This window comes from Homalodisca vitripennis, chromosome X (genome assembly GCF_021130785.1).
Source record: "Homalodisca vitripennis isolate AUS2020 chromosome X, UT_GWSS_2.1, whole genome shotgun sequence".
Taxonomy (NCBI): domain Eukaryota; kingdom Metazoa; phylum Arthropoda; class Insecta; order Hemiptera; family Cicadellidae; genus Homalodisca; species Homalodisca vitripennis.
In genome coordinates this window covers 76,719,649-76,735,314 of record NC_060215.1, presented here as the reverse complement: position 1 = coordinate 76,735,314, position 15,666 = coordinate 76,719,649, and the positions used below count along the sequence as shown (strand labels likewise).

The window sequence follows — 15,666 nt, the reverse complement described above, 5'->3', positions numbered from 1 at the left end:
TGCTGGGGGATACATGAGAAACGGACATCACCATTTTATGGTGATCCTACTTAGTTAATAAATGGTAATTCCTTTTGTTAATTTATGAGGAAAGTAAGAAATCATTGCAATTAATTTTTGTCCAATATACTATTCAATCAAATAAATATGAATAACAAATAATTATATAAATAGAAGTAAACTTTACTCATTTAGAATAGATATTTTAATAAGTCTAACTGCATCCGCATAGAAAGTAGAAAGAGAGAATATTGAAATAGTGCAAACTTAAAAACTACTTACACGTGATACTCATGCATCCAAAATCTGAATCCATTCCAAATGAGACGAAATCATTAGATCGAATAAAAATGCAGAAAAATTTAAAAAGTTAGCAAATTGTTACAATAAGCTGGGAATGATGTGTGTGTGAGTGAAAGTGGGGTCGGGGACACGGGATAATGTACAGTGAGAGAGCAAGAGAGACAGAAAGAGAGAAAGAGATCTGACAGAGAGAGTGACAGACAAAGTTTATTTCATGTGTTAAATTTTGTTTGTTCGTCTTTCTTTTCTTTTCTTTTTTTTTTTTGAATATGAGGCTATAGTGGTGGGTTTACCTCCGACTAGGCGCCTCTTGCGCAAACTAGTCACTCCGTCCCCAGAGGTGGGGCTGCTGATCTCGTCTTCTTCTTCAGGAATGGTGTAAACTTCTCCAGGACTGTGGTCATAAAACGGTTCCAAAAGGATTCCTTGTCCTACTAAACTCGGGCCAGTATTAACTTTGTTTTTATCTAACTCTTCGCTTTCAGTCTGATTCGAAATAAGAGAAGACTCGTTGAGGTTTTTAATTTCCGATAGAATACTTTTTTCTCTACTGCTCTCATCATCGGATGCTGGAGAGGTAGAATAGGGGGAGCCTGGTGACAATCTAACATCAGGGTTAAATGATGAGCCGTTGACTGGTGGGCCGGCCCCGGCCGTGGAATACTCACAAGCGTCACTTCGCGACTGCGGCTCCTTATCTTGCGCCGCCGTAGGGTTCTCCCATGTCTGAAACAATAGTCTCGGTGTTATCACTAGAGGCCAACTGGTCATAGTAACACACACACACACACACACACACACACACACACACACACACACACACACACACACACACACACACACACACACACACACACACACACACACACACACACACACACACACACACACACAAAACACACACACAGTATTGTATTATAATTTTAAACACCGTAAAAGGAAAAAAAAACTGATTACCGTTGTCATCTCCTAATGAGTGGAGACTATTGGATCAATGATTTAATCGAGTCCGGCAGCTCTACCCAGCACTACAGAATAGAAGATTTATCTCCGATTCCTAGCGAACTCCATAAGTTCGTTTACCCACTAAATTCGTGCTTACATTTGTCTACTTCGTGATTCTGACCCCCTTTCGTGTTTCAACATCAACTTCGTGATTCCACTTTCTGTATTTCCACTTAAGAATCAAATCTACTTCGTATTTCTATCACGTATGTAATTCTAGTGATTCACATGTACTTTGAGTTTTGAGATATTCGTAAAGTTTCTACAAGTATAATTTTTCTCCTGTTTCGTTTCGCTGGGCAGTTAAGAGATCTTTCAGTGGAAGGACGTTGTGGTACCGTGTTCAATAATTAAGCAACTTTTAGCATAACACAGAGTTTTAAATGAATTATACATTTTTTAAGAGTTAATTTGGAAATTTATTATTTTTAAGACTTTACAACAATTATACTTCAATGACAATTTAGTTATATCAATTTAATATTTCCTCGACGGTTTAATGAGGGTGTGATCATAGAAATCAGTAAATTTGCTCTAACGTATACTGCTTTTTAATTTCTATTCTCCTCTACTAGCTCCTTCTCTTCAAGTGAGGCAGTTTTTTCATGTTGTTGTAAATAATAAAAACTGACATTGAGATACCTATGTAATAGCCTGTATAAAGTCGACACTATAGGAACGTCTTCATCTCAAAACGTGTTTTAATTTGTCAGTCTATTCTAATTATCAAAAGACAAAATAACAAATGTAAATAAACTCTAAAGAGATCAAACTTATAGTTTCATACTAATAACTAAGTTACAAAATATCATACCACTCTCTTACACTATGTCTTTGTCACGAATTAAAATGTTCACATTGTTTTATAAAATACAATATGGATTTTACTAATAATATTAATGTACGTATGTTTTGGTTTTTTCATGAAGATTATTCTTGTATGGTTTTCTAAATAAGTCGGTACCATGTAATGTAAGTGACGTTTTCATGATTGCCAAATATGAATAATTTAATAGATAAAAGTATATTTATACTCGGTAGAAGAATAACAAATTTATACACGTTGTGTGAATGAATATCAGTGCAGTTAAACAGATGAAATATATGAGTTGGTGTGATATTTTATATTATATAAAATACAGAGTAAGATACTATTATCACATCTTTTTGGTTAAGGTTTCAATGTGAAAGAAGTTCTCTTCGTATTGGTGCAGAGTCTGAAAGTACGATATTGATATCAGATGATCGCATCGGATGTCGCGGTTGTGGTTTGAAATGTGTACATCTCAGTACTTTTCTAGTTTTGTGCGACATGTCTGGAGTTCTGTCAGTAATATTGAGGGCTTTTAAAAGGCTACCCATAAAAGGGGTCATCGTAGTTCTGTATATAGTGGGAGTTCTTGCAGTTAACTGGCACCTGAGGGACGATCCCTCGGTGGAAGACCGCTGTTCCCCTGAATATCCAGAGTTAAGCGAGAATTTGGACATGCCGACGGTGACGAGTGACGGGAGTATCCTGGACGACAAAGGTCGAATCTTCTCGACGGGGCAGTACTGGTCAGAGGACGAAGGAGTCTTTCACGGGTGCCCTTGCAGCGGCGACAAGCCCTGCATAAGAAAATGCTGCAAACTACACCAAGCCTACAACTACAATTATACTTGTGTAGACAGTTTCACCATGGACATAGATGAATTCACTAATCGGCTGGAAGTAGTTAGAATCGTTGATAACGAAATTGAAGATGTGAATGTTGCATGGGATTACTTCACGGTGTTGTCAAGCGAGTGCGAATACTCAAATCCATTGCCTCCCCCGCATACTTTGAAACATATGCAACCTATGGACACCGGCGTAGTAGTGAACACTTTATTTGGGTCCACTTTCGACCAGTCGCAGTACTGCCTGGAATCTTTTATCGAGGGAACTGTAGAAGGAGAGAACGAAGTGTTTGTCGTTGTGTGCCAACCGACACCGCAGGAAAAGGAACACAGGAATCGCCGCCTGTGGCAAAGTAACCTGGTGTACTACGTTCTCAGGGTTGTGTCCGTTATCCTCAATCTTGTGTCTCTTTCGGTTTTCGGTCTGTTACCTGAACTACGCAGTGGCTGCGGCAAATCCATTATGTGTTACCTGATTTGTAGGATCTACTTGTCTCTTGACGACATTATCAACTTGACCAAAATTAGTCCCACCAACAACCGTGAAATCTTCTGCTTCATTGGAAGTAAGTTGCTATTTTGTAATTTACTCCCTCCAATTTATTAATGCTTTCACATTCTAATATGTCAAGATTAATATTTAACGCTCGCAATAAAAAGTGTTCAAAATTTGTTTGGCGTACTTAAAATATATTAATTTAGAGAATGAAATCTCCTCCTCGTATATCACTTTGAATTACGAGTATATTATAGTATTTAGTGACTCATTTTATTTCTTTTTTGGTATGATCAAGTTTTATTGGCATATTTCTAAACACAGGGAATATAAGGTTACATTATACATCAAAAATTGGTGTCACTGTCAATAGATATTTATAGAAACGTTTATAAAGAATATTTGAAAGAACATGGTTATGAATATTGCAAATTATAGTGAATGATATTTCTAAAACTTATAAAAACTGTTGAAAACCTATAATGTTTCCTTATTTAGAATTTCATATAAACATCTGTAGTCCAAGGCTAGGGAAGTGACTACAAAGACTCCAATAAATATTCGGTTTATTATTGGAAAGACATGTACGCTATAGTTATGTTTGAGTGTGTCAAGCTCAATATGATATAAGGTAATAACATTCATTGTTTTGAGTTTGTTCCTCTTCCAAAGTAAGATTAATTTTACTTGTTAAGATTAGTTCACATATAATAATAGTGTTAATGTTTCAGGTTACGTAGTGACGTTCTCATTATTAGCAAGTCGGACCTGGCAACTAGTTATAGCTTATCAGATCTGGTCTGCATTTAGGTAAATACTATATTAGTGACTAAATTTTCTTGTACAAGGCATATCCAAACAACCATGCTGAAACTTTACTGTTTATTAATCTACATTTATGTCGAATAATTCTAACTATTTTAAAAAACTTTAATATTTTTAGACCAGGACACTCAAGTGCGAGTGGGTCAGGCCTAAGAACGTTCCTCTTGTATTCAGCAGTGGCCTGGGGGGCACCTGTTGCTGTAATCCTCGTCGCCCTAGTCGCCGACTTGTATCCTAGTGCTCCCGAGTATTTTAAACCTCGATTTGCTGAAGAGGACTGCTGGTTCAACAGTAAGTATAAACTGTTAAACTACAGTTTTCGAATAATATATGTATAACAGTTTGTTAGAGTTACCGATAACGAAGTCCTTTATGATTACGGTATGACCTATTTCTAAATTTTGGTCGATCTAATATGAGAGGAAAAACGCTGTATGAACTTAAATTGTAAATGTTGATAATGTTATTTTTTTAAACAGATTGGTTGGATAGATGATGAAATTGGTTTGAAGCGACCGCAAAATATGCCTGATGCCGCGGTCTGTACGGTAGTACACGGGATTCTCAGGCAGGCTGAGAGCAACTAATTCTTTAAATTTTAGATTCAGTAGATGAAGTTTGATAATAAACGTGTACCGTTATTTAGCTTCATGATATATTATAGCATATACATTTTCGCCTCTCATTTACTAATTTCTGGATAGCATAATCTTTCTGCGGTGTTCTTGGACCTAATTTTTTGGCGGATTAATAACCTAATAAGCTCACGTAGTAATTATTTTTCTCTTGAATATTTCGCCTTGTCCACGAGATCAACTTCTTGACCGAGTACTTTGTGCTGTAATAAGTGCTTTGAGTACTTCGAGACCAAGTTCTTGTTCGACTTCGAGTACTTCTAGTATTCATGTTCTAGTCTTCTAATCTCCCTCTTTGTGACTACAGCTGCAATGTCGAACCAAGATGCTAACGCCGCGGTATGTGAGTCAACGTGAAAGGAAATCATTTTAAAGTTTTAATAAATGATTAAGTTTGTAGGTAAATTCTATAGAACGTTGGAACCATTAAGCCCATCCCCAAGATATCATTTAAGTTCATTATTACTATATTTTGGCAACAACGTGGTAAGACCGTATTTTATTTCAACATCTAGAAGTGGTGCTTGTGAGTTTTTCTTGCCACAATTATACTTCTAAGTAAACTTTTTAAATCAAGTATTTATTACCACTACCTCAGAGACCTCATGTGTTTTGTCCATTCGGTACAAACGTACATTGTAAATTACAAACAAACTTCACAGCGATACAGAAATACTGTGCTTATGAGCTGAAAATCTGATAAACTCACTTTGAAGATCTGAAGTAAACTAGTGTCCGATTTAATCTTGTTACTCAAATTGGTAGTAATAGCCTCTAGAACTTATTTACCGACGCTCGACCTCATTTAGAAATATTTTCACTTCCGGGTCTTCTGCTATCGTTGAGGATGAAAATGAAGTTTCTTCTGAGGCAGAAGAAGTGGCAGTCAGCTAGGTTCAAAATCAAAGTTAAAGAATAATTTATTTTACCAGGTGAAGTTAGGGCCAATAAGCTCTCTCTAACACTTAACCTGGGGACAAATAAACCAAAAGGGGACTTCCGAACCACCACCAATGGCCGAGCAAGTGGACTAATTTCAAGTATAGCATCGCTCAGCGGTCACCCATCCAAGGAGCATCCACGCAGTTGCTTGATTCGGTTATCTAGTGTCAACCGCCGTACCCGCTACACTGCGCCACTGGCCAGGTTCCAAAGCAAGCGTGGATCAGACAGGCCGGATATTTTCCGTTGAATGTAATATACTATACGTATACTAATATTAAACAACCAATATACAACTATAAACCATTTCTTATAATTAGCAATTTACTTCAAATGTAACTTCCACGTATATTCTACTCTAGTAGTAGTAACTACCCAGTAGATTATACTTGTGTTGCGGACTGGATAAGTTACTACTAAATAGAATTAGTTCTTGTTTATTTACCTCCCAGATAGTTACTGCTTAGTCTAGACACTAGAATCTACTTTCGATTATAGAATTCTCTAATTTCGAAAGTTTCACAATCTAGGATTCTACTGAGTAGATTGCACTTTTTTATTCTGTCGCCCAAGATGAAACTTCCACGTAGTTTCTACTCCAGTAGTAGTAACTATCCAGTAGATTGTACATATATTTCGGACTGGCTAAGTTACTACTACTTAGAATTACCTCTTGTTTAATCATGTGACGACTCGTTATTTCTAAGTCAAAGCTCTAGAATCTATTGGTTAGATTTTACTTTTTATTTATTCCGCCCAAGTTGTATGTCAAATTTATTATCAGAGATGCCGTTCAATTTCTCCCAGCGATAAGCGAGAAACAGTGCTGTATGTGTGTGTGTGTGTGTGTGTGTGTGTGTGTGTGTGTGTGTGTGTGTGTGTGTGTGTGTGTGTGTGTGTGTTTGTTGTATTGATAAGCGGGTGATACCACTCGGCCAGTGTTTTTCCTGTTTGTTATCTGTCCAAACTCTTGGTACAGATAAGACATACAACTTTAAATCAGTAGCGGGAGAGCGTCACTATCAACAGTGTAAAGGCCTCACGTATTCGTGGTTCCTAATTCGAGGTCATATATGTGATATGTGGTCAAAGAAAATTCATTACCATACGGTTTTGTATTCAACGCGACGTAAATTATTATCGAATTTGACTTTTAAATAACTTAATAGAACAGATTCGACACAGCTTGTGTGCGTGTTTCAAGATCTGAGTCAAGTCCAAGTGACACGTGGAATCAGATAGTGCTGGTGACGCATCATTTAAGGTCGAGACTGAGCAAACGGCGACAATAAATTATTATAAATACTCGATATTTCGAGTGATTGCCAAGTGGGTGTACGCTACAAATTTTTAAAAATTGGGAACACTTTTATTAGTTTCAGTTAACATACGCTTGGTTTCGTCGTGTTTGTATTTGGAATTACGTTTTCTGGTTGAACGTTTTTCTAACGAAAATAAATGTACAACGTATACTATTGTATGAAAATTAAAAAATAGTATTTGTTTGTATACTAATAGAGGTAGAGTTAACCAATTTCAGCTCAATAAAAAACCCTTGATTGGATTGGCTGATGATAAAACAATTGGGTCGCACTGTAGGTGGGCTACGTCATGTAGGCGTTAGCTGACCCAAAGGTCCAGGTGCATTAGTTTTATTTTGTTTATACATTGATTTGAGTGCGTGATTATTTTTGTGAGGAAATTAACTTTTACTTTTAGTTAAATATTGATTAAAAATATAAATTTACTTATCAACAACTGTGATTGTCCTCCAGAAGTCCTCCAGTTATTGTTTTCATATCAAAGTTCAATATTGAACATAGAAAGGGTTTGAAATAAAATGTGTGTTTAGACTGACATGAAGAGGTTTTACTGCCCCTATATCGGATTCAATGTGTTATGTTGCTATAATAACTGACTAATCACATCTGCACTATGAATATACTGACGTGACTCCTACTTTGGCAATTAAAATCATAGCATCTACAATCAACGACTAATGCAAGTGTGGACATTAAAATCATAATCAAATACAGTCTAAAACCCTTGTAACTTTTAATTTGTCCTTTAAAAGTTTCTAATGGACATGCAGTACGTGTATTTAGGTAACATAGGTTTTGGAGGTGACAATATAATGTGTCATACTTAATGTTTTTATTGAATTGTATTTAACTAAATATTTTAGTTGTGAATATGAACCAAATAATTCAAGTTTTCATGACTCATTATAAATGTTATGTGTTTCACGTAAAATTGTAATCAGAGGACTCCTCAGTCCCCCATCCTTATCGGCATTTAGAACACAGTAGCTGTCCTTAATATGGCATCCACATTAAGAAAGCCTTTATTCCACTCAATAGTGTGTAATCAAATATTGACAATGTCACTTCTTAGTTATTATAAGCTATCACTATAGCCTATGCATAAAATACTTTTTATAATCTAGCACTCGTCTAGAACTTGAATTAATTTGATTCTAATACAGATGTTCTGCGTTCAATTCTCGATGAAAATCTAATTTTAAAAGCTCTTTTGTCAAATCAAAAATTTCTTTTTGGCTGCAACAAACCTTATATTACACAAACCGTTCGAAGCCTGTACTAACAAGAACTAAAGGTCCTGCAATTATACAAACATATTTAATAATCTAAATTGAAAGTGCAGGTGAATCTGTGAACAAAATAATTTATTCCTCAACTGTCTCTACTTTCACTACAATTTTTTACTAGTTCAATAAGAATATCAAGTATAAAATTATAAACTTCAAAGAATATTCTCCTACAAAATATTTTCTAACTTTATTGTTTATGTTTTATAAAAATATTTTATTTGAACTGTTTTAAAACAACAAACCTAGTTTTTATATTATAATATATATTTTTTCCGTTTATATTTTCCAATAGTAATGACTTAACCAGAGAAAGAGTTTTAAAATTTAAATTTGTGGATGTACAGAACAGTCTTACATTTTAAAATAATATTACTGTATTTCCATGAAGAATTCAACATAGAAGTTTAAAGGGTTTGGAACAAAGGGGCGAGAGACGACTATGTATTTTATGCACAAAACTTAAAATAAAAATGAGATTATGTTCACAGCTCATTTTGTTCAATGGTCAATACAGTAAGTTAATCATATTTAAAATAGATATGATTGAAAATAACGTTAAACAAAATCTGATATGAATAAAACTAAGAAAGTACGTCCAATAGGAGAAATAAGATATTGGTGTCAATGAAGAAATAACGTCAAATATTGAACTTTGATATGAAAGCAATAACTGGAGGTGTTCTACAGGACAATAAGGTAGATTTATTTTTTTAATCAATATTTAGCTAAAATTAAAAGGTAATATGTCTTAAAATTACACATTACATTACTCTCTCTGAGATTCCTTTGATATTTTCAAGCCAAGAGATGAGATATTCTCAGTGGTACGACTCATAGTAAAATACTCCGATATTAAAATATCGGAAACTATAAGAATTTATACTGAAACTGAAATAACGTGTTTCATTTTCTAAAATTACTTTACCTTCCTGAAATAATAGCGAGACAAACAAAAAGAGCTCAAGAAGGGTTCGTTTCTGACTGGTTTATTCCTTCCAGTTGAACCTACACTGGATACAGATAAAACCGATGTGTCCATTAGATCTGGGAATCATAATGGATGACCAGGAGCGGCACATAACTAACCGCAAATGTCGAGATATTGGGGTGCAATCGTAGATCGATAGGTCTAGCCTACTGTTTAGGATGACTTTTGGAGTTGGTGGGGCTCTTTAAATATTAAAGGCAGTTACTAGCCTAAACATAAGGGCGTGCCACCCCTGGTCGCTTGGACTGGAGAGGCTGGTACAGAGCTTAGGGTGACATGATTGAGATATACTGCCCGGTACTACTCCTAGCCCCGCCAATCCTGAATATTCTGTCACTCCATAAACAAGCGCAAAGGTGTTACTTTCAGATACTCCACAATTTTTACTATCAAATGTCAGGTGTATCTATGAATGGTGGTTTCAGCCTAATAATGAGTGACATTTTTAAGAACCCATTTGAAGATCTTTCCTTTAAAGATGCAATAATAGGCCTAACTTTTGGTTTTAGGATGTTTATGATATCTTTTGAGAATAGGACACTAAAAATAACAATAAAATCAGTGATAAAACTGTTGTCTTCACATTTTATAACAAAAAAAGAAAAACAACATTAAAAACTATCATTTAACGTAACGATGTTTAGTGGAAAAGATTTTTACTTTAATTTTAACCATATTAGCACGTTCAAAATATTAGTATATTAAATAAATTTGAAAACTTTTATACCAGGTATACAAAATTATAAAGATAAATCTGATTTTTGTTTGTAAATAGCTATTAAAGAGTATAATATAGTAGCAAACAAGATTATTACTCTGAATATCCTTTATGTAAAAAATAAATTAAAAACCAAACAATAAACTGTAAATGCAACACAACTTATATTCAACAAACTAAAATGCAAAACCACAAGAAACAACAAACTTAAATAATAGGAATCATATAGCACATTTAAAAATTACTATAACACAATATGGTTTAAACGAAAGACACCGGATTAATTTCGATTCATTAAAGGCTTTTATTAATAAGAATGTAATTCTTAACCATCTATTTTTTTTAAGTTCACCTACTATTACTTCAGGAAAAAGTCAAGGAAGAAGTTATGAACTGTAATCTATATGTTTTCATATAATATTTAATTATTTCATTACTTGTGGAACTGCTTCTAGTTTTAAGTTTTATTTTCAAGTTCTATAACATATGCCACTTTCTATTTTTTAGTTTTCTCTTTTTATTTGATTTTTATAAATCAAAGCTTGTGATAGCATTAAGTTCTTCAATTTTAAAATGTGATACAGATGGTGATGCCCAATTCGTGTACTACGTAGTGCCGTACTACGCAATTGAAATGCTAGTAATGGTGCTGTGTGTGACCACTATTTGGCAACTCCATGTTGCTAGGCAAGACTCAGCGGCACTCCACGGTTCTGAGAGTCGCAGACATAACATCAAAGACATCCAATGGTAAGAAGACTTAACGATACATAGTTTTACTTTACTTTGTAATAACAATGATATTATATTTATGGTATAATAAGGCTAACAATAATTTGTTCTAGTAATTACCAACAATTTTTATGTGTTAGTATATCTATAACAATGTATTTTGTCTATGTTTAGTGTTTCAAACACAGAACACATACGTAAAGGTTATAGCAATTCTTGGTTCCAGGAATTTCTGGTTCTTGTTCCGAAAAGATGTACTGCCATTCTTCAAGGATTGAAAAGGTTCTTGTTTTCTTTACACCGTGTAAGAATATTTGACCGTACAAGGGTTTTAAGAGTATGTATTTAACATTTGAAAAAATATACCTTGAAAGTGGTAGAGGAGATACAAGTAGGAACATTGTGTTACCTTAGAATTAAAGTAGTTCAAGTATGGGGTAAAAATTCATGAACATTTTTTTAGATTGTGCACTTGCGCTCAAAAGGAATAAGAAGGTTTGCCTGTAAATACCGTGTTGTAATCAACATAACAGTTTAAAAAGTGGCTATTCACGCAAAACAGAAAAAGCACGTAGTTTTGAATTTAAAATTGTTAGGTGGCTTTTGTGTCGCTCTTTGGATATATTTATTCTTAAGAACCAAGAAGCGTGAGTTGATCATGAGTACCGTATTGGACCATTATTAACATAAAGTAGAAAAACATAAAAATACAATTTTAACTATATTAAACAACTGAAAAACAGAATTATAATATTTAAAACTATTTGTAAATGTCTTAATTAAAAATCACAAATTAAAAGTGGGAATTTACAAAAAGTTCTCGTGAAAACTATTTACTGTATTTTAAAATTATTACTCCTAGTGGTAGGTTTAAAATAATAGTCTAGAGATTTGCTTCAACACGGGCCAATGCTTCTTATGAATTTGGAAACAAAGGAAGATGGGAGTTACGCTTTCGCAAACTTTGAGTGGTCCAAATTCAGAAAGATGCTGCACCTAGGCTTGATAAAATACGGCTATTAGACAAAAGCGAATAACGAACTTTTTCATGTTCCTGAAGGAACCGTAGGCTTCTCCATCCTTTTAGCCCTTATTTGGGTTTTCTCACATTGGTCAGAGTTTTGGCCCCTGCAACAACTCTGCACAAGGAATAGACCAATTTCCGATAGTAAAACGGAATTGCTGCAATTTACTATTGCAGCAATACGTGCCTACAGAATGGATGATCTCTCATGATGCTTGATGAACATACCCACTTTTTGTAGACGTTTCCTAAAATATATGTTTTGTGAGTATTCTCTGTGAGTAGGCCCACAAGTGAATATACGATATATCATGGAAAGAAGGTAAGATGCCACCTAAATAAATAGAAATATCTTTATATTATTGCGAGCTTATTTCATTATACAAATTGCTTTCTAAATCAACTCTTGTCACATCTGTAATTAAATAACTACGATTTTGCCAGCAATAACCTATTACATTTTTGTTGTTATTTAGAATTGTCCTTTCTACATTAACCACAGCATTCATGATGTTTTCACTCGGATGGTATTAAAAAAATAACAATAATATGAACGTTGGTATAGAGAACGGTCACAGGTTCCAATATACGATACATACAAACTCACTGCCAGTGAGACAGAGTTGCCGGTAAATGTCTAATGTTATGTGCTCGAAAACGGAACCGCGGCAGACGTAACCAACTTACAAACAATTTTCGGGATATTTCTCAGACATGTCTAGCACTACCTACACGGTTCATTGCTATATAGGCGATTACATGATCTCCGTCCTGCTCATTCCCCTGAACACAGAATTAGAGCTGAATCAGTATGAAATCCCCCTCCACGCTTCATCATAGGGTACGTCCTCTGCTAATGGGACAGAACAGGACACGGAGGCCGTCATATGTGCTCTGATGAGCCGATTCCTTCCTACGCGTATGTTCTTTTCTGAAGAATGATGTTGGGAACCATTATATTGCAATTGGATTGCTCAGATACTATTTGGCTCAGATACTAACCGTAACCTAGTGAATGTAGGGGATGGCTGCTCCCGTGATAACAAATTTCCCCAGAAGAGCGAGTATCTGTCGAAAGACAAATTGTTGGTTCTCTTTAAAATCTTCGTCAATGCATCCTCGAGATTTTAACTTAATTTCTAGATGAGCCCGCTTGTAAACCCTGGCCGTAGGGCAAGAGATTATCCCATTTAAGAGCTTAAAAGCATCCGAATCCATGCACGCTAACTACTCTGTCTCGGAACTAACACGATAATCTAATAGGCTTTGTTACTTTCGCTGCCTACTGTATGTGGCGGTTGAAGAAATCTCAGCTGTTACGATGTCTAAATTCCAATTCCATACACGAAATGTGTCCAATCTTATCGTGATTCGAGGAATTCCGAGCGTTGCTGATTAACACCCAATATTCTTTTGTAGAATTACTCTAGAGAACATAAAACATATACGCTTAATTATAACTTTGTGTTTAAAAATCTTTACATTGAATTCTTGGAAAACGTATGGATACGATAATACGAGATAGAACATTTTATTTTAATTATATTTATAGTATAATTTTCGAATCCGCATTTTAATAAATATTGATTGTAGATAAGTATTTATTTTCATTTCTAAGATAAATGTTGTAAGCAACTGCAAAATAATCACCTACAATAAGTCAGTCCATATATCAATCAGTAACTTAGGGAGAAGTATATGTCTTGAAGCATTGATTTAGAACATAGTTAAATAGAAGAAAGTGCTAACCAATTAACCAATTTTCGGGCGTTTGCTGGTACGAGGTTTATACTTAACGTGTATTACGAGATTTTTTTACTTTAAGTTTTACTAACATAATAGAAAAACGACATGGAACATTATATAAATGTTTGAAGATGGCATAATATGGATTGATTTTTTAGCTTAATGTCTTGTCAAAAAGCGATAAAACTACAACTAGAGGACTTGAATTAAATAAAACATTGCAAATAATATAATGTAATATGACTAATTCAACCATTTATCGTACGTTCAATCCAACATAACAGATAAGAATTGCTGAATCAGCACTATTCAAATACAAATTTTGTGAAACCTTGTGATCCGAAGTCTATAATATTCCGCACATTCTATAAACTATTTCCTGGGTCCTCAGCAGTGCTCTACCCCACTGGTCATTAAATTTTCAATGCTAACCTCCTGGTTAACACAAATATTATATTTTTCCAGCTTGGCGCCAATTTTCAAGCACTCCTGGGCATCAAAAAGTTAGTAATAAGTATGTCTAAGCAACGTTTACTATGTGCTAAAGTTTGGACTCGGGTCTCAAAATATCCGGACCTCTTGCCCCGAGGAATGCTAGGAAATATCTTGCTCTTTACGCAAGTATAATCAGCAATTTTTGTGTTGGAGACAACATTATGGCCTCTTCCCAGCCCAAGTGGGGCAGTGCTGCTTTTATGTGCGGAAACGGATATTTTTTCTCACTATCCAATGTAATATGGAACGAAAATGAGCCTAATATTGTAACAGTAAATAATGTATTGTAATAACATAAGTTTTTCTACAGGTCAAGACTATACATGAAGACGGCTGTGGTGATGGGAGTGAACTACGCATTACTTCCCCTGGTTGTGTTCATCAACAAATACTATCCAACATCTCGGTTTATAAAGATCAGCATATTGAACATCGATGATATCAGGGGAGCTGAAATTTTCCTTATCTTTGTACTGAAGCAAGAAATAGTGACGCAAGTGGTTCAACGACTCATGTTCTGGCAACGATCTCCTTAAAAACGTTTACGTTTAACAAACTTCAGAACCAGCAACCAAGAATAGTGTTTATTAGTCACTATGATCAAAAAATCATGTTCATTAAAATAAACATATATAACGTAGTGTACTATTGACTCCTGGTCATTTAAAGCCCACCTTTTCTTTCAATGCCATGAATATTTAAGGAAATTATTTGACATATTAATGTATATTTGCAGGTTCGCTACAGGAATTAAAAAAAATTGTTAATTTTTTAAGCAGGATAGTAGTAAAAATTAGTTAAGAAAAACGATTCAATCTAGGAAAAGTTCCCTGTTAGTTTTTAAATGAGCAAAAATAATCATAAACTATCAAAAGATAGTTGCAAAAATTGCATACTGAAGAATTATTGATCTACAACTGAAGACTAAATAATTCCGATTGTGTTCTACTTAAGTGAAAGAGAGTTGTTAAAAGTTATAGAACTAAGCAACTAAGCGTTGTCATTTTTGTTTTTTTCTATTGTAAATCGTCTTGCCATATTGTAAAAATACGAGACATTCGTTTGCACTTAGCAGATATCAATACGTGTTTTTAGTTTGTCAGAAGTAAACAATATACAATATAGACTATAATCACCGATAAAAACTGGGAAATTACTCCTACGAGTGCAGTGAAAATCATAACCAGAGAGGAATTATTTCAGTAAAACAGGTTTTTAACTGTGTGCAGAGTGTTAAGTTGTACAGGGTGGTTAAAAGCTTTTTTGATATGATTTTAAAATAAACATGTTTAAATATCTATTAGTAGTCTACGCAATTCATGGACGTCTGTATAATTAGAGAACGATTGGTTATATAAACATAATATGTGTACTTTAATTTATGTTAAATTTAGGAATTAAAAATAAACGTAGCATTGAATAAACGGTATTCCGTTGGATGAAAAAGGATTTTGACGATATTAACTTTGTAGTATTCCTGTACATGT

The 15,666-nt window shown here is 34.4% G+C and overlaps 2 protein-coding genes across 2 annotated transcripts in view; one reads left to right on the top strand and one right to left on the bottom strand.

Moving 5' to 3' along the window:
• Positions 1-219: 219 nt before the first annotated feature.
• The window catches only part of LOC124369228, a 145,814-nt gene continuing 130,367 nt past the window's right edge, over positions 220-15,666 (bottom strand). Inside the window, exon 4 of the mRNA XM_046827102.1 lies at positions 220-1,029. Coding sequence (XP_046683058.1) covers positions 523-1,029 — 507 coding nt within the window. The 3' untranslated portion in view covers positions 220-522. The remainder of the gene's footprint in view (positions 1,030-15,666) is intronic.
• Positions 2,584-14,824, top strand: LOC124369229 (G-protein coupled receptor Mth2-like). The gene is made up of 5 exons (XM_046827103.1): positions 2,584-3,533; positions 4,195-4,273; positions 4,407-4,579; positions 10,767-10,932; positions 14,490-14,824. The coding sequence occupies exons 1-5, from the start codon at positions 2,621-2,623 to the stop codon at positions 14,713-14,715; spliced, it is 1,557 nt and encodes a 518-aa protein (XP_046683059.1). The 5' UTR covers positions 2,584-2,620; the 3' UTR covers positions 14,716-14,824.

What these genes read in the sequence shown, in the direction of transcription:
- LOC124369229 (XM_046827103.1), top strand. Translation starts at nt 2,621, where the DNA reads ATGTCTGGAGTTCTGTCAGTAATATTGAGGGCTTTTAAAAGGCTACCC. An exon ending in CAGATCTGGTCTGCATTTAG is followed by an intron (nt 4,274 to 4,406) that starts GTAAATACTATA and finishes TAATATTTTTAG; the next exon opens with ACCAGGACACTCAAGTGCGA. An exon ending in AACATCAAAGACATCCAATG is followed by an intron (nt 10,933 to 14,489) that starts GTAAGAAGACTT and finishes GTTTTTCTACAG; the next exon opens with GTCAAGACTATACATGAAGA.